The sequence below is a fragment of the Dromiciops gliroides genome, chromosome 1 (assembly GCF_019393635.1).
Source record: "Dromiciops gliroides isolate mDroGli1 chromosome 1, mDroGli1.pri, whole genome shotgun sequence".
In the NCBI taxonomy this organism is placed as follows: domain Eukaryota; kingdom Metazoa; phylum Chordata; class Mammalia; order Microbiotheria; family Microbiotheriidae; genus Dromiciops; species Dromiciops gliroides.
The window spans coordinates 140,669,321-140,694,233 of NC_057861.1; the positions used below are offsets into that span (position 1 = coordinate 140,669,321).

The 24,913-nt window shown below is 36.4% G+C and overlaps 1 protein-coding gene across 2 annotated transcripts in view; it reads left to right on the top strand.

Moving 5' to 3' along the window:
• The window catches only part of ANKRD46 (ankyrin repeat domain 46), a 38,398-nt gene extending 15,834 nt beyond the window's left edge, over positions 1–22,564 (top strand). Inside the window, exons 2-5 of one of the 2 annotated variants that reach the window (XM_043976496.1) lie at positions 8,386–8,486; positions 11,212–11,552; positions 15,594–15,752; positions 20,134–22,564. In XM_043976496.1, coding sequence (XP_043832431.1) covers positions 11,242–11,552; positions 15,594–15,752; positions 20,134–20,350 — 687 coding nt within the window. In that variant the 5' untranslated portion in view covers positions 8,386–8,486; positions 11,212–11,241 and the 3' untranslated portion in view covers positions 20,351–22,564. The remainder of the gene's footprint in view (positions 1–8,385; positions 8,487–11,211; positions 11,553–15,593; positions 15,753–20,133) is intronic. The other variant, XM_043976497.1, reaches the window with a different exon arrangement.
• Positions 22,565–24,913: the final 2,349 nt, after the last annotated feature.

The window sequence follows — 24,913 nt, forward strand, 5'->3', positions numbered from 1 at the left end:
AAATCTTATGAAAATGAATGTTGAAAACCACCTTTACATGTAACTGGAAAAAATAAAATAAATGTTGTAAAAAAAAATCATATGAAAGTGTAAATCTGTATTATTCTGTACATGCACTAGGTTTATCAAGAACTTTAAAGGCATACGAATCACCATAAATCTGATTATTAGCTATAAGAATGCATTCTATTCTTTCAACAGCCCTGTGACTCATCACATTATACTGTATAATATACTGTATCTCATTATACCGTATAATTCTCTGTCTATGGGTATATACGGTACAATGAGCCAAAAGCCCTGGTTTTTCTGTGCTAGAAATAAGATGACTACTTTCTGGAACGTATATTTCATCCTCCCTTCTGTAGCAATCTTCTTAAAGCTAATTCTTTTATTTTGTGACCCTGTTCTATCCTGGTCCTATTTCCCACTTCCTTTCCATTGACTTCTTAGTCTCTTAGTATTTGCTCTATTCCCATCAAACTTGCGGGGGGGGGGGGGGGGGGCATTGTTTATGGCTATCTTCTCCTGGACTTTCCCCATCTTATCTGATTTTGGAAACTAAGCTGATTTGGACCTGGTTGGTACTTGAAGAGAGACAACCCCAAAATACCAGGTACTTGGCTTCTTCTTAAGGGAAACAGGGAGGTACAGGGAAAGAAAGCACTGGCTTTATTATTTTTTTTCCTCAGTAAATACTCCTTTATATAATGTTTTGAGTTCCAAATTTCGTCCCTCCTTCCTTTCCTCCACCCCCGCCCCAGGCGGTAAGCAATCAAATGTAGGTTATAGATGAAGCACTAGCTTTAGAATTAGAGGACCTGGCTTCAAAACAGGGTCTGCTGCTAAATACTTATGTGACCTGAGGGAAGTCATTTGACTTTTCTGGGCCTCAGTTTCCTCATCTACAAAATGAAGAGATTGGGCTAGATGTTATGCAATAGCCTCTTCAGTTCTCTGTCATGGTTCTGTTATTTCTGACTATGGGGAATTAATTCTTTTTTAAAAAATTTTTAAAAAATTATCAAGCATTAATTTTTACTCTTTCTCTAAAAAGAAAAAAAAACCAAACCCTTACAACAAATAAGATTAGTCAAGCAAGGGGGCAGCTAGATGGAGCAGTGCATAAAGCACCGGCCCTGGATTCAGGAGGACCTGTGTTTAAATCTGGCCTCAGACACTTGACACTTACTAGCTGTGTGACCCTGGGCCAGTCACTTAATCCTCGTTGCCCCGCCAAAAAAAAAAAAAAGATTAGTCAAGCAAAAAAAATTCCCATTTGGCTAGATCAAAAAAAAGTGTCTCATTCTACATATTCTATCACCTTTCAGTCAGGAGGTGGATAACATTCTTCATCATCGGTCCTTTGGAATCATGATTAATTAGAATTCTTAAATCTTCAAAAATTTTTTGTTTTTATGATGCTGCTATTATATAATGTAAATTGTTCTCCTGATTCTATTCACTTAATTCTGCATCATTCCATACAAGTCTTCCCAGGTTTCTTTGAAACCAAGTCTCTTCATTTCTTAGGACAGTTAAGTGGTAGAATAGATATCTATTTTTTCATTTCTTATAGCACAGTAGTCCATTACATTCATTTACCATCATTTTCAGTCATTGATAAGGATCCCCTTTTCTTTCCCATTTCATTGCCACCACAAAAAGAGCTGTTATACATTTTTTGTATTTTCTTTAATCTCCTTGGAATATAGGCCTAGTAATAGTAGTATCAGAAGTCAAATGTTATGCAATTTAGTAACTTATTTGGTATCATTTTAAATTACTTTCCAAAATGGCTGTACCAATTCACAGTTCTACGAACAGGGTATCAATGTGCCTGTTTTCTAACTGTGGGCATTTCTTAAAATTTTACTCTTCTCTCTCTCTCTTCTCCCTGTTACTCACATACTCACATACTTATCTACTATCAGGGCTCAGTAATATAGCAGTATGATCATAGACTTGGAGTCAGGAGAACCTGGGTTCATAATACACCTCTAATAGTAGTTACGTGATCCTGGGTAAGTCATTTAGTCGCTTTGAGCCTTAGTTTCCTAACATTAGTAATAATAGCATATCTCTCTCAAGATTCTTATTAGTAAAAATATAAAAGATAATGTATGTAAAATACTTTGAAAATTTTAGATCCAGTGTTTGATAATGATGATAATAACTAATTATACTGTCACAGAATTTAAGAGTTGGAAGGCACTTCAGCCATCTAGTCCAACCCATATACCAAAAAGTTCCTACTGTAATTTACCAGACAAGAGATCATCCAGCCTCTGTTGAGGACCCCCAAGGAGGGGGAATCTATCACTTGTAGAGGAAACCCATTCAGCTTTTTGATAGCTTGAGTTATTAGGAAATTTTTCCTGATATCAACTCTAAATTTGCCTCTTTGCAACTCTCATTCATTGCTCCTGGTTCTGCCCTTTGGAGACAAACAGAATGCCTCTTCCACATGACACCTCTGGAAGACAGTTATAACTCCCTTCCACCCTCTCCAAATTTTCTCTTCTCCAGGTTAAGTAGCCCCATTTCTTTTAAGTGATTTTCTTATGATTTGGACTCGCGGCTTTTTGCTATCCTGGTTCTCTGAATACTTTTTTGCTTATCGCTGTCTTTCTTAAACTGTGGTGCATAGAACTGAACACAGTATGCCAGATGTAGTTGACAAGGACAGAGTCACATGGTAACATCATGTCCCCATTTCTAGGAGCTATATGTCTCAGTACAGCCCCAAGATCTCATTAGCTTTTTTGGCTGCCACATCACAACTTCTAAGTCATATTGTGCTTGCAACCCAACAATAATCCCATATCTTTTTTTTTCCAGGGTGCATATTGTCTAATTTTGTCTCCCCTTTCTTGTTCTTGTGAGATTAATTTTTATTTATTCACGTATAAGGCTTTACTTCTTGAATTTCACATTTACTACATTTAGCCCAATACCCTAGCACGTAATTACAAAATTTATTTGCAGAAACAAAACATCCAAAATATCAAGGAAAATAATGGAAAAGTAAGAACGAAGGGGGAACACAACTTTCAGACCTCAGGCTCTATATTATAAATACTCAATTATCAAATCTAATTAGTAGTGGTTAAAAAGTAAAAAAGGCATTCAATGTAAATTTCAAGCCATTTTAAAAATCCTAACTTATCAAGTGTGTTAGCTATACTTCACAGCTTTGTGTGAGCAAATTTGATGAGCATGCTTTCATTCTTTATCCAGGTCATTGGCAAAAATGACAAATAACCCAGGGCTAGATACAAATCTATGAGGTACTCAACTGGTCATATCCTGCCACATTGAAATTGAGCCATCAACAACTACTCTTAGAGTTTGACTATCCAGGCATTTCTAAATCTATCTAATTATGTTATCACCTAGTCCACACCTCTTCGTCTTCATCACAATAGTATAAATTACATCATCAAAAGTCTTGCCTTCTTATTCAACCAAAAAAGGAATAGGATAAGTAAAAGGGGGGTGTGTGTGTGTGTGTGTGTGTGTGTGTGTGTGTGTGTGTGTGTGTGTGTGTGTGTGTGATGTCATTATATATATATATATGAGGAAACACAGTAACCAGTGGGGACGCATAACAAAGAGTATCTGAATGAAGATCAAATGATAAATGGAAGTGATTTTGTCCCTGGAATATACTGTAGACCATCCAGACAGAAGAAGGAAATGAGGAGTTTGGCATAGAGGAAGGATATAATTTGTAATGAAGGACTTTGATTATGTAGACATCTGCTAGAATTCTGTCTGTCAAAAGAAGAGTGCCCCAAAACTTCTTGACCTGCTTTACTAATGATAAGAACCATATACATATGAATAAATTCAACTCCAGTCACATATTTTCAACTTCCTATAGGACATCTCTGGTTATACAAATCAATTCTATCTCAGTATGTCCAAAAATGAAACTGTAGTGGAATAAACCACTTAGGGGAAGGAAGTTGCTTTATTCAGGCTTTGATTAGTAATTAATATTGTAGAAAGGCATCTGTGTTAGTCTACCCACAGGTCTTGTAGCTGCACATGCTTAATTTTACCTTTGAGAAAAGGGAACAAGATCAAAAAGCAAACCGAGATCAGGGAACTGAACATAATTTTTTTTTAAAGTTTCAAGGCAATTGCTGGGGCCAGTACATGTCCAGCCTTATATCCTATTGTGAGATTTAAAATTGGATATTAGATCATAAATCTACCCTACTTAACCTTTCCCTTAATTTATCTCCCAGACTAGTAAATGGAAGAAGCTTCTGGTTTTCTAGATAGACCATTTATTGTATGGTAGTCACAAGGTGATGTTGATTAGAAGGATAGGAAAGTAGAAACACAATACAAATCGTCTTAAGTCTAAGCTTAGTCTATATTCCGTATAAAACTCACCAAAAGAGAAGGCCACCTTTGGGGAGAGAGAGAAAAAACCCCCACTTCCGTTCTCTCCTTGCCTTTTAAGCTCACACCCCGGAAGTGGAGTGCTAGCAGGCAGTCTGACGTGCGCAGCAGGCGGACTGGCATGCGTAGCTCATGCCGTTGGTCTCCTCCCTGAAAGGGTGGTCCTTAAAGAAAAACTGGCGTCTTTCAGTTATCCTAACCGACTGTTAAAAAACTTTCATATTTTTTTACCACACTATACAATCTACACCTACATCTATAGGTATTTAGGATAATAGAATCATAGAATTAGAAATGGAAAGGATCTTTATAAGCCATCTAGTCTAGTCCCCTCCTTTTATGAAACCGAGGTGCCAGGAAGTTGACTTGTGTAAAGTCATCAAGATGACTTAATAATACTAAGAAGCATTTGAGCCCCAAACCTCTCAATGTTGATCCAGTGTTCTTTCCATTGATCCTAAATCTTCATTTTATATAGAGACTGAAACTCAGAAGTGACTTTCCCAAGGTTCCATAGCTGATGAGCATCACATATGAAATTTGAATAGAAGTTTATCTCCTGATTTCAAATCTAGACTCTTTCCAGTATACCATGTTGATGAGGATGCAGCCACCCATTCAGTGATTGATAGAGCAGTGTTGAAAATAGATTCAAAATTTGTTTGCAGAAAAAATTTACCAATCTATAAGTTTATTAGTCTTTTCCATACACACTCAGGTTACAACAGTGATACTTTAGCAAACTAAATATAAAAGTATATTTCAAATGCTCTAGGAAATATTTTATCTTGCATCTTTGGAACTGAATCCACAATAATGGACATTCAACTCTAGAGACTAGGGTAGTGGGGGGAGAAAGTACAAGGAAAAAATCTCTGGGGGCAAGTTTGGTCTTTATATATAATTTTGTAACATTCAGTTAACAGTTGTTTCGTGGTGGTTCTTTCTATTTACATTGTTGTAGTCACATATCTTGTTTCTCTGACTTTATTTTGCATCAGTTCATATAAGGCTCCACAGGCTTCTCTTGAATTCATTAGATTCATTATTTCTTACATTCTATTATTGCATTTATATATCACAAATTTATAGCCATTCCCAAATTGATGAGCATCTTCTTTGTTTCCAGTTCTTTGCTATTGCAAAAACTACTGCTATAAATAATTTGTTTGTATACAGCATTTCTTTCTGCCATTGGCCATATTATATTTGCCTCGCTGTGGAAGGGCATAAATATTTTATCACTTAATTTGCATAATCACAAATTACTTTCCAGAACAGTTGGAGGAGTTCATAGCTTCACTAATAATGCACAACCTTTCCAACATTGACTATTCCTATCTTTTGTCGCTTTTAGCAGTTTGCTGGGTGTGAGGTGAAACATCAGGGTTGTTTTGATTTTCATTTATATTTAATAGTGATGGTCTTTCTTTCATATGGTAGTTAATAGTTTACAATTCTTCTTTTGAGGACCTTTGACTGCCTATCTATTGGGGGCCTTAGTCTTCCTAATCCTTATGAACTACTCCTTCATAGGCACAAACAGGGACAGTCACACCCCTGATCTCACTACCACCCATAAGTATTACTATTCCATGATGAAGAATTATGAAATTTCTTTAACTGATCTTAACCTCTTTCTGTCTCTTCCTATGCCTCACTCTTCCTAAACCTATTCTTTGTCCTCCCCATGACCTCTAATTCCTTTACTCCTCAGTATTCTCCCAGGCTATCACTTCTGCTCTGGCTTCATTTTCCTCATTCTCAGGCTTCACAAGGTTTACCACTGAAATATCACACAGTCCTCCACTTTCAAATCCCTTGTCCCCTTATTCCTCTCACTTCTCATGCTTTGCCAAACTCTAGTCCTGCATTACTCCCATCATCTACCTTCATTGCAGCTACTTACTTACTGCTGAACAGAGCTAGAGTCATGACTCCTGACAGAATCCATTACAGATTTATACAATCTAATCTCAAGTGTACCTTCACTATAGTTAGTCTTTTACTTCTCCCTAATTGATTCTCTTTTCCACTCAAAGATTCTCTTTTCTGCTCAAAGAACATACAGTTCTATAGGTGGAGGTAACATATGAATTTATATAAAATATTTTCAAAAGAAATAAAAGGTAATAAAAGAGGAAGCACCATATGTATGAAATGTAATCTTCCTCATCTCTGCCTCTGAGAGTCCCTGGTTTCCTTCCAAGCTTAGCAATGCAAAGCAGTGTTTCCCACAATTACCTTTTTTAAATTTTGCATCTATTTTGTATATACCTATACATGTATGTGTTATCTCTCACTATAGAATGTAAGTTCTTGAGGCTAGCTACTGTTTCATTTTATCTTTGTCTTGCCATCACCTAGCACAGTGCCTGGAATGCTGGAGTTGCTTAACAAATTCTTTTAGGTTGATCGAAGGCCTATGTTTGCACATAAAACTTCATAAAATAACATTAATCCATTCACTACATAATTTGAAGGTAGTTATAACAAGAAGTCTTATAGAATACATTTATCAAGGGTTAATTTATTTTTTGTTTGTTTGTTTTGCAAGGCAATGAGGGTTAAGTGACTTGCCCAGGGTCACACAGCTAGCAAGTGTCATGTGTCTGAGGCAGGATTTGAACTCAGGTACTCCTGAATCCAGGGCTGGTGCTCTATATACTGGGCCACCTAGCTGCTCCCAAGGGTTAATTTGTAACCAAAGCTTCATAGTTGTTTCCCTTCATAGACAAGGTTAAAGCATCCATTTTGCCTACCAGCATCCAGGCATCTGGAACATTGTCTTTCTCTTACATTCCTACGTTCTTTGTGGATGACCTCCTTGCCTTAACATTCCATTCTTCTATCCAGCACTAAATTTGCCCACCTCCACCAGAGCAATTAAGACTAGTCAGAAACCTGTACTCTAGACTAACTATTTTGTCCCACTAATTTCTGATTTTGCTATGTTCAATGCAGTCTTCCACTCTTCTAATCTACCCTTCTTCACCTTCCTGAGCCCCAGAAGAAAAAAAAAAGTTAACTGAGATACCTTCCCTTCCACAGTTTCCCCCAATCACTGGAGCGAACAGAGGAATGCAGCAGTCCAAGCCTACATTCTAACAAGCATAGGGTTACAGAATGGTTTGGAGTAGAGGTTCCAAGCAAGAGTTAACTGTGTGGTTGGAGAAACCAGCAAACACATATCTGGTGTTAGATGGTTAAAAGTGAGCCTTGATTTTCATGTATTCTCCTTTTTTTTTTTTTTTTTTTGGCAGGGCAATGAGGGTTAAGTGACTTGCCCAGGGTCACACAGCTAGTAAGTGTCAAGTGTCTGAGGCTGGATTTGAACTCAGGTCCTCCTGAATCCAAGGCTGGTGTTTTATCCACTGTGCCACCTAGCTGTCCCACTTTTTAAAATGTTCTTTTCTTGATTTTCATGTATTCTCAAGCACTAGCTTGACTTGAAGCACTTGACTAGATTAAAAGATTTATTTAAATGAATTTTCTTGTTTTCTGGCATCTAATTATTAGTATTGCAAGTATTTTGGTTATATTATGGGTTAAATAGGCTTTTGTGGGACAATCTGGGAACTTAACCACCATTTATGACATCGTTTCTATGGGAAAATGCAGTTGGAGATCCAAACAACTGACTTAACAGATGATCTTTTGGAACATGTACATTGGGGACTGCTTGTACTTTCCTAATAGTCCATATTTTTGGTTCATCTTTTAGTCAACATTTTTCCATTTGTGCATAACATAATAATAGTTTATTGAACCCTCTTTCCAATTCCTGTCCCCTTTTTTCAGTGCTTTTTCTGCATGTCAGTTACCTATGTACTGACTTAATATCATGTTTCACTCATAGACTTTCTGGAAAACTCCTATAGGCCTCACCAAATTGCCTGGACTTAATAGAATATCATAATCATTTTCAGGCCACACCTTTCTTCTAAATGAGTTGTCTGTTTATTGTAGATCTGGACTGGCACACTACGGGACGTTTTGTTAATAACAATATTAACAATTCAGACAGGCTACACAGTGACCACTGAAAGACTTAATTTTCTTAAGTACAAGTGAGTATTTTATATTGTTGACTTCCTTCTAATACTTGAAACTTCAAATAAATTGTGACTTTACTTTAGGAATTATTCAGTTCCACAGTTGAGATGAAAAATGTTACCTATCTTTGGGTCTATTAGACTTGGGAGTAAAATTAGAAGTATCTCAAGTGCAAAAAGAAACACATAAGATATGTTTTAAATACACTTATTCTGGATGCAAAACAGACCCAAAAAAGGCTTTTTCTTTCAAGTGAGCCAACAGCCAGCAGGCTCCCAGTCTGTAAACCACAAGAATTCTTATTGCATTTCAAATAGAAATGCCAATTGTTTTTCCTTCTCTACACTTGGTATGCTTTTACCCAAGCACATATTGCCTCACTAAGACACACCTGACAGTGCTCTATATTTTATTTCTTATTTTTTTAAAGAACAGTTTGGGGTCTGTCTTATGCTCCAGTTTAGTTTCTGTTGGAGTGGGGAAGGAAGTTGGGAAAATAAGGACAGCTTAGCATTTAAAACCCTTTACAGTCTGACAATAACCCACCTTAGGCTTACTTCACATTATTTCCCTTCACACATACTACATTCTAGCTACATTGTTCTACTTGCCATTCCCAAAACTTTGCATTCCATCTCCACCCACTGTGCCTTTGTTTAGACTCCCCTATTCCCAGAATGTCTTCCCTCCTGGTTACTTCATCTCAGAATCCCTAGTCTCCTTCAAGACTTAATTCAGGAACCACCTCCCACGGTGAGCCTTTTCTGATCCCCCCTATATAGATGTTAGTTCTCCCTTGCTCCTCATATCATCATGTACACACTTATCTGTTATCTGTTTACATGTGATAACCCCGCTTTAGAAGGTTAACACTTCAGGGCAGGGCAGCTTTTTGGTTGTTTTATTTATGTATTACCTTGCATGTAGATGCTCAATAAACACCGGTCAAATTGCATTAGGTTGGGATAAGGAGTAGAGGGTTGTCCTCATATAAGTTCACAAAAAAAAAAAATACAGAACAGTAAATTCTTGAGTATTTTACTTTCAGTAGGTAGGAAATTGTTTTAAAAAACAAGCAGGATATCAAATTAAAGCCCTAGTACCTGAGCTTTATCTTTTCCCCTTTGGTATAAACATGGTATAGTGGAAAGAGCACTAAAATAGGAATCAAGGTCCACCACTGCCACTGTACCTCTTTGGGCTTCTGTTCTAATTCTTAGGAGCAACTTGTTCCTTTTGGTTGTAGCCCTGGTCTTTTAAATAAACCCAGTATAGTATAAAAGATATCGTTCAAATCACTGCCTTATAAACAGATCAGCATGACTTGCATTTACTTCACACTCTAAGTAAATGACATTAGGTATTGCTTGTACAAAAGGTTAAAATGGAGAAAATAACCAAAGACATAAAAATAGCATTGAATTTAGTAAAAAGTAGAAGAGGTCGTACTGAGAAGCAGTGTGATCTAATGATGTCATTCAGAATCATATTTGCAAAGTACCAGAAATGTAATCTCAGCTGAAAGCACTTAATGTTCATCAGAAGTGGTTAGCAAGAAGGCATTCCCCCACAAGGTTACTGATGTATCTCATAAAAAAATTACAATTAAGAATTGTGGAATTGGAGAGAACTTCAAGAATTCTCTTCCATGCCCCACCTCCTATGGGCAAAACTGTACCCAAACAATTCTAGATGGATGGATCTTTTTTTTTTCTTCCTTAAAATAGCTAAAGACTGACATCCTATACTTTTATCTTACTAACTTGTTAAATTATTCATCGACATGTACAACTAGAAAATGTGCATTTTAAAAAACCTTAACCTAATTCTTTCACTGTATTTTAAAATAATTCCCTGGAAATTCTCTTCAGAGAGAGAATCTGCTTTTTTTTTTTGAATCTGCTTTCTTTTTGCAGTGGTGTAGTAGAAGTCATATTGGATCCAGGTTTGAACTCTAACTCTGCTATTTATGATCCTTGTGGCTGAGAAGAGCCACAATTTCCTTAGCTGTAAAAATGAAGGTGTTGGACTAGGTTTTCTCCAAGGTCCCATGCAGCTCAAAATCTTATGCCCCTTTTTTATATTTGAAGACAGTTACCAAAGTGCTTCATTAGAATGTGTTCTAACAGGGCTTTGTCAGCCATCACCCTCATGATGTCATTGGTCCTCTTCAAGAACAAAAGGTGAACAGCTTTAACACCAAATACATTAATTCAGTCTTTGAGTGCTGCACTCTTAACTTTGGGATAGTTAGTTTTTTTATTATATAAAGTAGTTCAAATGTAAATAAGGAACAGATAAATGAGAGGAAATCCCATTAGATTCTTATTTCATTAAATACGAACTGCTCTTCAGTGTTAGTATTTTTATTACATTAATGAAGGAGTCTCACAAGGTAACTCTTTGAGTTTTAAATGTGACCTTTCCCATTCTTGCTAATTTCTAATGTAATAACACATCATAAATATTTGACATCTTGAGCCTACTTAAAATCATCACCTTTTATTCTGTGTGGTGGGTAGCTGAAAGCAGATCTTCAAAGTAATTTTAATTTTGTGTATGAATATGTTGAAAAGAAAATATTATTTTATTAAAATACTAAAAAATTTATACTGGTCTTCTGTGTTTTTGCTTGATAAATAAATTAGAAACAAAGGGCGAGGTTGAGAAGAAATGGAACTTCAAAAGTATTTGACTGCTTAGCTCAGGAATTCTCACCTGTTTCATTTTTAATTGCAGGTGACCTATCACCTCCATCCAGTCAGAGCAATGTCCTATGTTTTTGTAAATGATTCTTCTCAAACAAACGTGCCTCTGCTGCAGGCTTGTATCGATGGGGATTTTAACTATTCCAAAAGGCTATTAGAAAGTGGCTTTGATCCAAACATCCGGGATAGCCGAGGCCGAACTGGCCTTCACCTTGCTGCAGCCCGAGGAAATGTAGACATCTGCCAGTTGTTACACAAATTTGGTGCTGATCTTCTGGCCACAGATTATCAAGGAAACACAGCCCTTCACCTCTGTGGTCATGTGGATACTATACAATTCCTTGTTTCTAATGGACTCAAAATTGACATTTGGTAAGTACACTCATGCTTTTAAAGATCCTCTTTTTAAAAAACCTTATTCTCATAGGAAGTGGCTTAAAGAGGGAATAATATATCCACTCAGTTGGGTATAGAAATACATCTTACCATACAGGGAGGTAGAAGGTGAAGGGGATAAGAGAGTGGGGTTGGGGGGATGATAACAGGGAGGGCAGATTGGGGAGGTAAAAAGTCAGAGGCAAAACACTCTTGAGAATGGACAAGTGAAAGGAGAGAGAGTAGGATATATAGGAAAAATAGCATGGAGGAAAATATACAGCAATCATAACTGTGAAGAAAATTTTACAGCAAGTTTCTCTGATAAAGACCTCATTTCTCAAATATATAGAGAACTGAGTCAAATTTATAGAAATTAGAGCCATTTCTTTTCTTTTCTTTTTTTTTTTTAGTGAGGCAATTGGGGTTAAGTGACTTGCCCAGGGTCACACAACTAGTAAACGTCAAGTGTATGAGGCTGGATTTGAACTCAGGTACTCCTGAATCCACAGCCGTGCTTTACCCACTGTGCCACCTAGCTGCCCAAGCCATTTCTTAATTGATAAATTGTCAAAGGATATGAAGAGGCAGTTTTTAGACAAAATAATTGAAGTTATTAAATGAAAAAATGCTTTAAATCACTGTTGATTAGAGAAATGCAAATTAAAACAAGTTTGATCTACCATTTCACACCTATCAGATTGGCTAATATGACAAAAATGGAAAATGACAAATGTTGGAAGGGTTGTGGAAAATTGAGACACTAATGCACTGTTGGTGAAGTGGTATACTGATTCACCCATTCTATAGAGTAATTTGGAACTATGCCCAAAGGGTTATAAAACCATATATACCACTTTGTGCTTTTTTTTTTTTTTTTCTGGCAGGGCAGTGAGGATTAAGTGACTTGCCCAAGGTCACACAGCTAGTAAGTGTCAAGTATCTGAGGCCAGATTTGAACTCAGGTCCTCCTGAATCCAGGGCCGGTGCTTTATCCACTGTGCCACTTAGCTGCCCCGCCCCCCCCCCCCCCCCCCGCCCACTTTGTGCTTTGACCAAGCAATACTGCTACTAAGTCTGTATCCTAAAGAGATAAAAAAAAAAAAAAAGAAAAGGAAAAGGACCTATATGTGCAAAAATATTTATAGCAGTTCTTTTAGTGGTGTCAAAGAATCAGAAATTAAGGGGATGCCTATCAATTAGGGAATTGCTGAACAAGTTGTGGTATATGATTGTAATGGAATACTGTTGTGCTATAAGAAATGTCAAACAGGATGCTCTCAGAAAAACCTGGAAAGATTTACATGAACTGATGAAAAGTGAGATGAGCAGAACCAGGAAAACATTGTATACAATAACTGCAATATTTCATGATGGTCAACTGTGAATGCCTTAGCTATTCTCAGCAATACAATGATCCAAGACAATTCTGAAGGACTTACGATGAAAAATGCTATCCACTTCCTGAGAAAGAACTGATGGAATCTGAATGTAGATTGAAGCATTTTTTTTTTTACTTTGTTCATTTTTCTTTTTTTCCTCTGTTTTCTTTCACAACATGACTAATATGGAAATATGTTTTGCATGACTGTACATAAAAAGCCAAATCAAATTGCTTGCCTTCTCAGTGAGCAGGAGGAAGGAAAGGAGGGGGAGAATTCAGAACTCAAATTTTTAAATGAATGTTAAAGACTGTTTTTTGTATATAATTGGGGGGAAATAAAATATTAAATTAAAAAAATAAAAGAAGAAACATGCACACAAGATCTTTTCTCCCTATTCTTAAGCCCACAATTGAACACTTCTTATTCAAGCTTATTTGTTTTATTATCTGGTTTAATTACCAAAATAAAGCCATTGACAACAGAATTATTCAGACAGAAAATTTGGGGAGCCAATGATCTTATATCTAGATGGGTCATAAAGTTTTTCATGTGAAAATAGCAAGGCATGTTAATGAGATTTGTTTTTTCCTGTTGGCTTAGATCATACTGTGTAGCACTTTAGCGATGAAAGGAACCTTATTGATATGTCATTCAGGTCCCTAATTTTATAAATGAGGAAACCAAGGGTCTCAGAAATGAAGAGATTTGTCCAAGGTCCCACCACTAGGAAGTGGCAAAACTGGGACTCAAAGCCATATTGTTTGATGGATTGGTGCTCTGCTGGCAATTGGCTTTGTGATTGGGCAGATATCTCAACCTTCTGGCTTTCAGTTTCCTCATCTGATTGTGTGGTAATTGGATTAGGTGATCTCCAATGTTTCCTCTAGCACTAAACATTCTATGATTCTGTGATGTGATTTCTTAATGTCAGGCTGATCTCAGGGTGTGATAGATGTCAGACTACATTAAGATTGAGCTTGAATTTTAAGCTTCATCTCTGTGCAAGTCTATTTTTGTAACTGTTGTTGCATTGTCATCTGTTTTAATATTCTAAATCAGAGAAAAGCTGTAAGTGGTTCTTTTTCCATCACAGCTATGGAACAAAAAGTGAAGGGAATTAGCTGCAATTGTCTCTCTGGTTCAGTTTCTGTCCTGTTGACTGTTTTTGTTGGTTTGGCTGACCATCTGTCTGGTGGGGACATATACTAAATAAATCACTAACCACTTCCATGTCCTGTCTTCTGCCCCAGAATCATGCCTTGCTCACCACTGTTATAAGAAGAATGCTATAAATGCTTTCTTTTTTTTAGTTCCTCCATACTATGTTCTCTTCCAGGGTGACCTTTCAGTGGTTCCTTTCAATTATCTGAAGTGGTATTTTGTTTTTCTTTTCTTTTCAGGGGAAGTGGGAAAAATCTTTAAGAAGAGTGGGTTTTGTTTGGGTAGTGATATTTTCAAGTGTCTCTTGCTTTTCATTTAGAACGAAAAGAGATCAGTCTTCAGACAGGCCCATTGAACAACAAATCAATAGTTGTTTGAACTGAAATAGTTCTCTCTTTGTTTTAATAGTTCTCTTCTTAATATAGCATAAATATCCCTGCAAAATGAAAATTACAAATATGAAGGAATTTAAAACTTTTGAGTTTTCTATAAATTCCTAAAAAGGAGTTATCTTTTGCTTTATTTACTGGTATTTGCTCACTGGCTTCGCAGACTTTATATATTTATCACGTTGTTGTTCAGTCATTCAGTCATGTCTGACTCTTCATGACCCCATATGGTGTTTTCTTGGCAAAGATACTGAAGTGTCTTTGCTATTTCCTTCTCCAGCGGATTAAGGCAAATGAAAGTTAAATAACTTGTCCAGGGTTGCACAACTAGTGAATTTGATTTGAACTCAGGTCTTCCTGACTTCAGGCCCAGCGTTCTATCCACTGAACCATCTAGCTGCCTCCAGACTTTCACTTAGGGAGCAGTATTGGATAATTCATTACCCAGGTTGAAACTTGATTATGAGATATATAATAGAAAGTTTTAAGTGACACTCAATGCTTACAGAATAATGCTGTTATTCCTGAATTTAGTATAAAAACCATTTCTCCAAACTGTATCTCTTACCACTTCCCTTCATGTACATTTTATTACAGCTAAACTGAACAACCTGTATACAACCCTTTGCTTTACAAACTCCCTGCCTTTTCTTATGCTCTGTTCTCCACTATTAATGCTTTTTGCCTTGGCTTCCTTAGCCAAAATCTTACCCATACTTCAAAATTTAAATTAAATACCCACTCCTCTCTGATTCTCCTAGCCAAAAATAATATCGCTCCTTCTTTTGTACTCCCACAATACTTTGTATCTCTCTTGTGCCATTTATTTCATTCTGCATAATATTATGATTATTTGTGTTTTTTCAACCCTTACTAAATTATAAGCTTCTCTAGGACAAGAACTATGTACCTTCTTTAGCCCTAAACTAAAACAAGTACTCAATAAATATTTATTGAATGAATGTTTGTTAATTAAATTGGTAAAGTAAGAATGTTCCATTAAATTTTTATCACATGTATGCTAGCAACAGAATCGAACTTCTGCCCACTTATTATTCTTATTCTGTGGCTTTTGTTTTTTGGGCTTTTTCCCCCAATTAAAGCAACCACCAAGGTGCAACACCCCTGGTACTGGCAAAACGAAGGGGGGTGAATAAAGATGTCATCCGACTGCTGGAGTCATTGGAAGAGCAAGAGGTGAAAGGCTTTAACAGAGGAGCCCATTCTAAGCTGGAGACCATGCAGACTGCTGAGAGTGAAAGGTATTTGGAAGAATGCTGGAGTAACTTTAAAAATGAGAAAAAAATTAGTGTCAGCCTGTAGATCATTTGGGGTGTATCATTTTGTAGGGTCTTATACTTACTTTCTAAGTATATACCTTCGATTGCTTTGTGTCCCGTGGCCATCTTTTTTTTACCCCAAGTTACAATTTTCCTGTTAAAGAAAAGGAAATGAGATCAATCCGGTATGGACTGTTCTTTTTAGGTGTTTGCCGCCCGTCTTCTAAAGAATCTACTCTAGGATTTCCCCAAGAATGGGAAAAGATTACTGGCCTGTGGCTTGCAAACTATTCTTTTCCTTTTTTGAAAACAGGACAACTTTTGCCCTTCTCCAATCTGGTACCTCTCCTGTTTCCATGATCCTTCACATACCACTGGCAGTAGTTTAGCAGTCACATCTGCCAGTTCTTTTAGGACCTGAGGATGTAGTTGAGGGCCAAGTGACTTGAATTCATCAAGGGCAGCCTTACTTAGCTTGAGTATTAGCTTTCTGATATGTCAGCTGAGGTTAGACTAGATGATGTCTGAGTCTCATTTCAGCTTTAATATTTCATGATTCTTTGATGATTCCAAGAGAAGGAAGAAGTATGTGCTTTAAAAAATATATATAGCTGTTTTAAGTTTACTTTCAGTGTCTTGAGGCACCAAACACATTGAAATTGTGATTTACAAAACTTAGGAATACCTCATATATTATGGTAATTGACAAAAACAGATCAGGAGATAGGGCAAGGGCATAAGGAGATTTTGCCCTTTCTCCCAACTTCACTGGCTCCACTGATTCCTTGAAAAGAATCCAGCAGAAACCTGTTTAATTTCATTAGTCTTTTGAGTCCTTTAAAGTAAACAGCAAGGCAAAAAGGAATGTTCTCTACATTTTCTTCCCAAATTTTCAGTAGAATTATATCCAGAATTTGGGCTTATTGCCATTTGGTCTATTCATTAGACATGTTAAAATCCTTCCCTGTGAAAATAGGGACTATTTTCATTTTCTTTCTCCAGAAGTTTTCTCCAAATAATGCTGTTTTCTGCAAATTATCCACCATTTCTACTTTTACTCTACTCCCTTTATACTTTGCTTCCTATTCTCCATCTCCAGGTTGGCCATTCTGTTCCCTCTGGGGACCATTAACACCTCCCCCAAGCATTAGTTTGTTTTCATTTAGATACTTTCAGAGCACTCAGAACCTCACTCTCTGAGTGCTCTTAAAAAGAAATTAAAGGTTAGTTTTCTAGAAGGAAACCCCCAATGAGCAATCACCAAAAACTGACACCTCACAAATAATACAAAACAAAGAAGTCAAAGCCAACTAGGAATATAAAATATTTCATTTCCCTGCACTTTTTGAAGTGAAACACTCCCTTGTCTTTTTTTCTTTGCCAACCTCAAAGTAAATAATCAAACTGGTCACATTCTCCTCTGTCTTCTTTTCTGGATAATGTAGAGTTGAGTTTGGGTTAGGGTTTAAAAATGTTTTTCTTTCTTTAAAAATGGCTCTGCCATGGTCTCTTTCTTGAGACAAAATAGAAAGAATAAAATCAAGTAGAGATAATAGAGCTGCCTTCTAATGGGAGGTGAGAAAGGAGCTTCCCCTGATTAGAACATGAGTGATTCTGCCACTGGCCTATGTGGCCAGAAGAGAAAGGTGCCAAGTGGACTTCAGCTCTTCATTGGTTTGAAAACAAAAGCTCACATATTCCTCTCACCACAATTTGAGGGTGAATATCTTAACTATTTATCTTTGCCTCAACATGTGAAGTCTCAGCCTACTTATGGCTTTGTCATTAACTAGCCATATGATCTTAGTCAAAAGATAATAATTACATTAGTTAACTTGCCTGGACTTCAACTTCTTGATTAGGAAAAGAAGAAAGTTGAAAGATCATTGTTTCCTAATTATTGATTTCATTTTTCATTAAAATTGTACATTAAAACAACAACAACTAAATATACTTTCGGCCTGCACATTGCATTTTGTTTGTCCTACTCTGGATTCCTTTCTTGTCTCCAAATCTGTGCTCTCCACCCCCAAGCCATTGTTCTAAGGCAAAAGAGAAGGGCAATTATAGAATTTAAAAGTTTTATTATTTCACAGTATTATTCAGTTGGCAAATGCAGACTAGATGATCTCTAAAGGACCCTTTCAGTTCTAAAATTCTATGAATCTCCTAGAGCTTACTGACTTAAGTCTGTCTTTTACATAAAATTATGTCAGTGATCTATACCTTATGGACAGAATGCCATATAAGTGAATTAATTACATTATGTCTTCATTATTTGTTAGAAATGGTGACCTCTGGGAACTTTAATAATCTTCTAAAACAGCTCAAAGACAATATTTCAACTTTATTTAATATTGGTTTAGATTACTCTATGATAGAAAGTAGCCAAAGTATGGTTTGTTTAGTGTGCATTGGGAACTTTTTATTTAATCTATTAAGGGTCACTTAGGGCCTCTTTCTCTTGAACTTTATTTTAACTCATTTGTGATTATTTATTAACCAGAAGGAGATTAGTTAGTTTGCGTAGTTCTGTTTGATGTATTGACTCCTGTTCTTTTTTTTTTTTTTTTTTTTTTTTAAGTGAGGCAATTGGGGTTAAGTGACTTGCCCAGGGTCACACAGCTAGTAAGTAGTAAGTGTTAAGTGCCTGAGGCTGGATTTGAACTCAGGTACTCCTGAATCTAGGGCCCGTGCTCTATCCGACTCCTGTTCTTTTAAATACCTTTTACTAAAATCTTCAGTTAGCGTCAGAGTGAGAATTTGTACTCCCCCCTACTTGTAGATATGTGCTAAGGTACTAATATATTAACATTAAAAAAAATTAAATTAATACCCATGTTACCTGACTTTTCTACTCCATCCTCCCCCCTCATGGTAATATTACAACAATTGAAACTTATTACTATGCAGCATTTAATGAAAAAAGGATTTTTTAAAGTCTGCCTAGGGGCAGCTAGGTGGCACAGTGGATAGAGCACCGGCCCTGGAGTCAGGAGTACCTGAGTTCAAATCCAGTTTCAAACACTTAATGCTTAACTAGCTGTGTGACCCTGGGCAAGTCACTTAACCCCAATTGCCTCACTGGAAAAAAAAATTCACCCTTACAGATGAATATTCCCTGGAAAATATAAGATATTTTTGATGGAAAACCAACTTCTGAAGATGGTTGTCTAAGAAAATCCTGAAGGAATCAGAGCTCCATGCTTTTATAGAAATAGTTCAGCAGAATCTTTATTTTTCATACCTAATTCTTGATTTAATTGGCCACTAGTTCTGATATATTCAATGACATTGATCCCTGAGTTACTTTTTTTTTCTTTTTGGCAGGGAAAATGAGGGTTAAGTGACTTGCCCAGGGTCACACAGCTAGTAAGTGTCAAGTGTCTGAGGCCAGATTTGAACTCAGGTCCTCCTGAATCCAGGGCCGGTGCTTTATCCACTGCACCACCTAGCTGCCCACCTGAGTTACTTTTTAAATTTTATATTAAGGTTTAACAGAGAGTTCTCCTTCCTGAACATCTTTATCCATTTGTTTTTAGAGCTTTTCTGGAGGTGGAATTTAATTTTGAATTTTTAAAAATTCCTGTGTAAATTTTCATTAAAAATGTGAAGGGATTTCACATCTTTAGTTCAGGTATCATAACCATAAGACCTCCTAGACTGCATTAATAGATGCTTAGGATCCAGAGCAAAGAGGTGATCACTATACTCTACTCTGGCCTGGTCAAATTACATCCGGGGTATTTATGTTCAGATCACTGAAATATCTTCTTATTTAAAATAAAATTTTATTTTTGGTTTAGAGTCTGTTGGGAAACTGCTTAACATGTTATTTTATTATAAATGTAATAACCATCAACAAAAACAGATAATCATACAAATGTGAACTGACAATTAAAATTAAACATAAAACAGATGAGCTGAATATGTCTTTGCTTAGTGTGCTTGTTGGGATGCTCTTCTTTAGTCTGTTCCAGTATGTCTGATTGTGACTCCTTCTTCTGAAATGTACTTTCGATTATTGTGCTGGGCTAGGCACTGAATCAAGAATCCCTGTTCTGTTAACAATTTACCATCCAGTGTAGACCATGCTGGTGCCAACATGAGTGCTGGGTCCACAGATGACAGACTAAAAATAGGAAATCCATACATGAGTAGAAAGTAATTATAGATACAAGTGTGTGTGGGGGGGGTGTCTGTGTGTCTGGCTGTCTGTGTTAGCAAGTGGATTTGCTGTCCTTTTCACAGGAATTGTGGTGTGGGGGGAAGAAGTTCTTTCTATTTGAAGTATTTGGAATATCTAAAGAATACATTGTCTTATCTTTTATAACTTTCACTTATATCTTTATTCCTTTTGCAGTGCCATGGAAAGCCATTCTCTCCTTAATCCCAATTTACAACAAGGTGAAGGAGTACTCTCCAGCTTCAGAACCACATGGCAGGAGTTTGTGGAGGATCTGGGCTTCTGGCGAGTGTTGCTTCTGATTGTTGTCATTGCACTACTTTCTCTTGGAATTGCATACTATGTCAGTGGCGTTCTTCCCTTTGTAGAAAATCAACCTGAACTGGTACATTAGTCATGATGGCAGGTGCCCTTGCCTGCTTCTCAACTGTGTTTGAAGTTTCCCCAAATGCTTCTCCTAGTGCAAAGCTAGTAACATATTGTTTGGTTTTTATACTATTTAGTGTATTGTTACTCTTTAGGAAGGGAGATTTATTAATTTGAATTAACTGTTCTAAAGTCTAAAGTATTTTAAAGCTACCTCTGACACGTTCTGACATTTTAGTACAGGCTAGGAATAACAGCAACCAATTCTGGTAAAATATGAGGATTAATAAAGAGTGAAAATAAGATGGCTAATAATTGTCAATCCAGAAAACTTATCCTGTCATAAGGACCAATTAAATGCAGTTTTTTTTTAAAAAGAGTTGATATGATATAAGATATTCTCATTGAAGAATTTTTTTTCCTTTTGTCACGTTTTACTTACTTTCTCTAGTGAAAGGAGGGGAAGAAGGATGAAAAACTCGTATTTTAAACTGATAGCATCTATACTCTCCCTAACACAGTGAGGCAGCTAGGTGGTACAGTGGTTGGAGTGCTAGATCTGGATTCAGGAAACCCCAGGTTCAGATCCTGCCTCAGAAACTAGCTGTGTAACCTTGGGAAGGTCACCTAACTTCTTTGGGCCTCAGTTTCCCCATCTGTAAAATGGAGGGGTTAGATTCAATGACTTCTAAAGCCCCTTCCATCTCTAAATCTATGATCCTAGTGGATAGAAGGCCAATATTTGGAACCAAGGAAGACTTTGGTTCAAGGCCTTAATCTAACCTTTATTGACTGAGTGACCTTGGGCAAGCCACTTAACCCCTTCCTATCCCAGGTAGTTAAGACTGTACATTATAGATAAATTGCTGATCCGCACTGCTGGACTACCAGGATTTCCCCACCGCTAGGAAGCCACATGTCTGGACCCAATCAGATATTTTCTTCTTTGGTCATGAACCAAACAAAGCTTTAGGAATAAGCTACATTTCAATTCTTACTTTTTGTTTCCTTTAGAAGTAATTGAGTCAATCTTATGCTTATTTATTTGTTTTTCAGGTAATATTGTGTTAATGGTGTTATAGAGTCTTTGAGGGGGTGGTTGTGCTGTTTAGTTTGGTTTTTATTTTCAAGCTGCTTTGGTACCTATGCAAAACAAGCTTGAAAAGTTCAGTTTTCCCTGTTTGATTTCCCATTTCTTCTCTAGTGTTTCATTTCAAAAGCCTCCTATTCATCAAAAATATGTCAGAAAACCCATTTTCTTCTTAATAGTTGGAGGAAAAAAGATTGTGGTGCAAAATATTTGGCTGTCAGTTTAATTCTGCAGTGCTATTATTTTAGTGATAAACTTCATCTTGTAAGACGGTTCCATTTTCACAATTGCACCATATAATGTTTTCATCTTCTTGTTTATGATCTTATTTGGAGGCCTTGTTATTATTTTCATAACAATCCCTTCAATGTCAGTAGTTCTCTGATGGCACGTACTGATGGGATATTTCTGAGTTAGCATTGCTGTACAGTATTGTCCTGGGTATTGTAAACACTTTGTGGATGGGTATAATATGTAAATTCATATCTGGCCCCCAAAGCATATTGCAACTCAGCAGTGAGGCTGATGGCCCCATTTGTTAATAATTCTGGAATGTTATAAATCATGTTATTGGGTTATTAAGAAAAGGAATCTAAAGGTTTGAAATTGTTTGTTGGAAGAAATGAGAAAATTGTTTTGAGCAAACTAATGGTTTTATGTCTTCTTAGAACAAAAGTACCTAAGCTATTGCTAATTGAAGTGTTTCTAGAATTAGAAATTGTAGAATAAAATTATGCATTTTGCTTCTCTTATTTTCATGTCTTCATAAGGTTTTTGGTTTTGTATTTCTGTATCCAGATTGAAGCTGCTTTACGTGGTTTTTATCTTTACTAAAAGATCTGTTCTGCATTTCTTGATAGGCTTGTACATAGGCTTATTTTAAAGTTAGATGCAAATAAAACCAATCCTAGTTGGCATCAATCCAGCAAAACTAGAAATAACCCTAAAATGGAATCCTCTAAAACCTGATTAGAAAGATCTTCAGAATGAATGCTGTGCAAATCAGCAAAGATGTGCACGATTGGTATGCAGACATGTCGCATTTTTAAAAGTCACAGATCGGGTAATGTTTCCTTCTAAGTGCTATGCTCTTTGTAAACCTTATCCTGTGTATTGACTAATACCACCAATAAATGTGTTTGTGTTTTCCAAGTTTTGGTGCTGGTGGGGTTTTTGTTTTCATTTTTGTTTTTTAGTTTATTTCTTTATCATTGTGGTCACTTTCCTTGCCATACTGATACTTTTCTTTTGGATTGAATTTTACAGTGGATCGACTGCAGAATTAGAATGGGCTAAGAAGCCCAAGACATCTTTTCAAACCTTCTTAGATGGAACATCATTATCTGACTGATAGTCTCTATGAATTTTCTCTGTGCAAGACTACTGAGACTTGTTTGGATCAATTGTTTGCTAGTCCAGCATTTAAGGCCCTTTCTAGCTACCTCTGCTCCCTACCCCTATCCCTCCAACATTATGCCGTGTTATTTCCTTCCTTAACCTTCTACACAAGCCAGTTATCAGCTTTTCATTACCACCTCTTCCTCTGCCCTGCTCCCACCAAGCTTTTCTCTTTCCCTTCAGTTTAAACTCATCATCTTCAAGGAAACCTTCCATAACTAATCAAAAACCTGACTCCTCTCCTTTGCATTTCCTCTTCATTTAGATACAGCGAATACATGGAATTGCATTCCAAACAACAAAGTACTTACTATGTACAAGTTACCATGTTATATCTAATTTGCATTCATTGCTCTGTTGCTCTATAAAAAAATACTTTTCATTGGTTTTATGGGAATGTGTTCTACCTTTTACTAGATTATAAACTCTTTGAGAACAAAGATTGTACCCCATTTCTTTTGTATCTCCCCAACTATCCCTACAATAAGGTTTTCTATGCTGTAGTTCATTAAGCAATATTGATTGAATAATATTGAAAGGTTTTTCTTTTAGGTATGATGCATTATTCTCTTCGATTAGAACAGAGGTTTTTTTGATGTGTCCTTTTTTTTTCTGTATGTGTAAACTCCTCTAGTCACCTTCCTCATAGAATGGCTATTATAGGACATCAAAGGCTGTTACAAAAATTGATCGTCAGAAACTGAACTTTAAAAAAAAAATCAGAAATAGTTTTATCTTTTTTACAAATGTATTTGTGGGGGGCAGCTAGGTGGCGCAGTGGATAAAGCACCGTCCCTGGATTCAGGAGTACCTGAGTTCAAATCCAGCCTCAGACACTTGACACTTACTAGCTGCGTGACCCTGGGCAAGTCACTTAACCCCCATTGCCCCGCAAAAAAAACAAACAAAAAAACAACAACAACAAAAACCCAAATGTATTTGTGGTCCTAGAGTCATCTGGATTTCCTGAGAAAGCTAGGTATTGTCCAATTCATAAAAATAATTTCCTAGATTATCTGCATCTAGGACTGGCAAAAAATCATTTGAATAGGGATTTAAGAATGTACTTCAAGGATTTATAACTAATATTTTATGTCTCCCCATACCAATAGTTTACATTAACCAAAATTATATTAAAAGATATTATAAGTAAAATCAGTTTTTCCTCTCCTGTTCCCTCTACACACACATACACACACACACACACACACACATTGTAAACTGCAATTTTATTATCCATCCCTTAAGACTGAAATGTCATGTAAAGTGCTGTTAAGTAATACTTTCCAGCAGAACATGTGTTATCCCTCTATTTTCTTTCTTATTTTTAAAAACAAATGCAATAAAAGTAGGTGACTCTAATTATTCTATAGTGACCCAATATTTGCTAAAATCTCCCTCCTTTCAACATTAACAAAGTGCTGACATTCTAATCAAGCTGATATTCTGCTCCTTGGCATAAATTTAAATTTAGTGCTCAAGTTTCTATAACCTAATTCTTGCTTCTTCAGGAAAGGAGGTGTTATAAATCCACATTTTTTTCTCTTAAGTTATATTTTAAGTAAACCTTTTTACTACTTGATAAGCTGTTATGCTTTTTTTCCTTTCTAAAATAAAATTCTATTTTTCTTTATGCCTGAATATACAAAGTATTGTTATTATAGATTTCTCTCCCCCAAAATACTTTGAGCAAACTCTTAAAAGGTAATTAGAGGGCAGCTAGGTGGCACAGTGAATAAAGCACTGGCCCTGGATTCAGGAGGACCTGAGTTCAAATGCAACCTCAGACACTTGACACTAGCTAACCTTCATTGAGTGGGGGGCGGGGCTTATTTGGGGATTTTTTTTTTCCCATAGAATTCTTGAAATGTGTTTCTTAGAAAGACAATAGAGATCAATTAGAAACAGTATAGTAGAATAAAAAGAGCAATGGACTTGGAGGTAGTAGACTTTAGGTTTGACTGCTGGTTTGGACACTTTTTAGTTGTGTTACCATGGACTGGTAAATTTTTCTGTCCCTCAGTTTCCTTATTTGTAAAACTGGGAATAAAAATATTTATTTTGTCTATCTCACAGGGCTATTAGGAGAAAGATGCTTTGTAA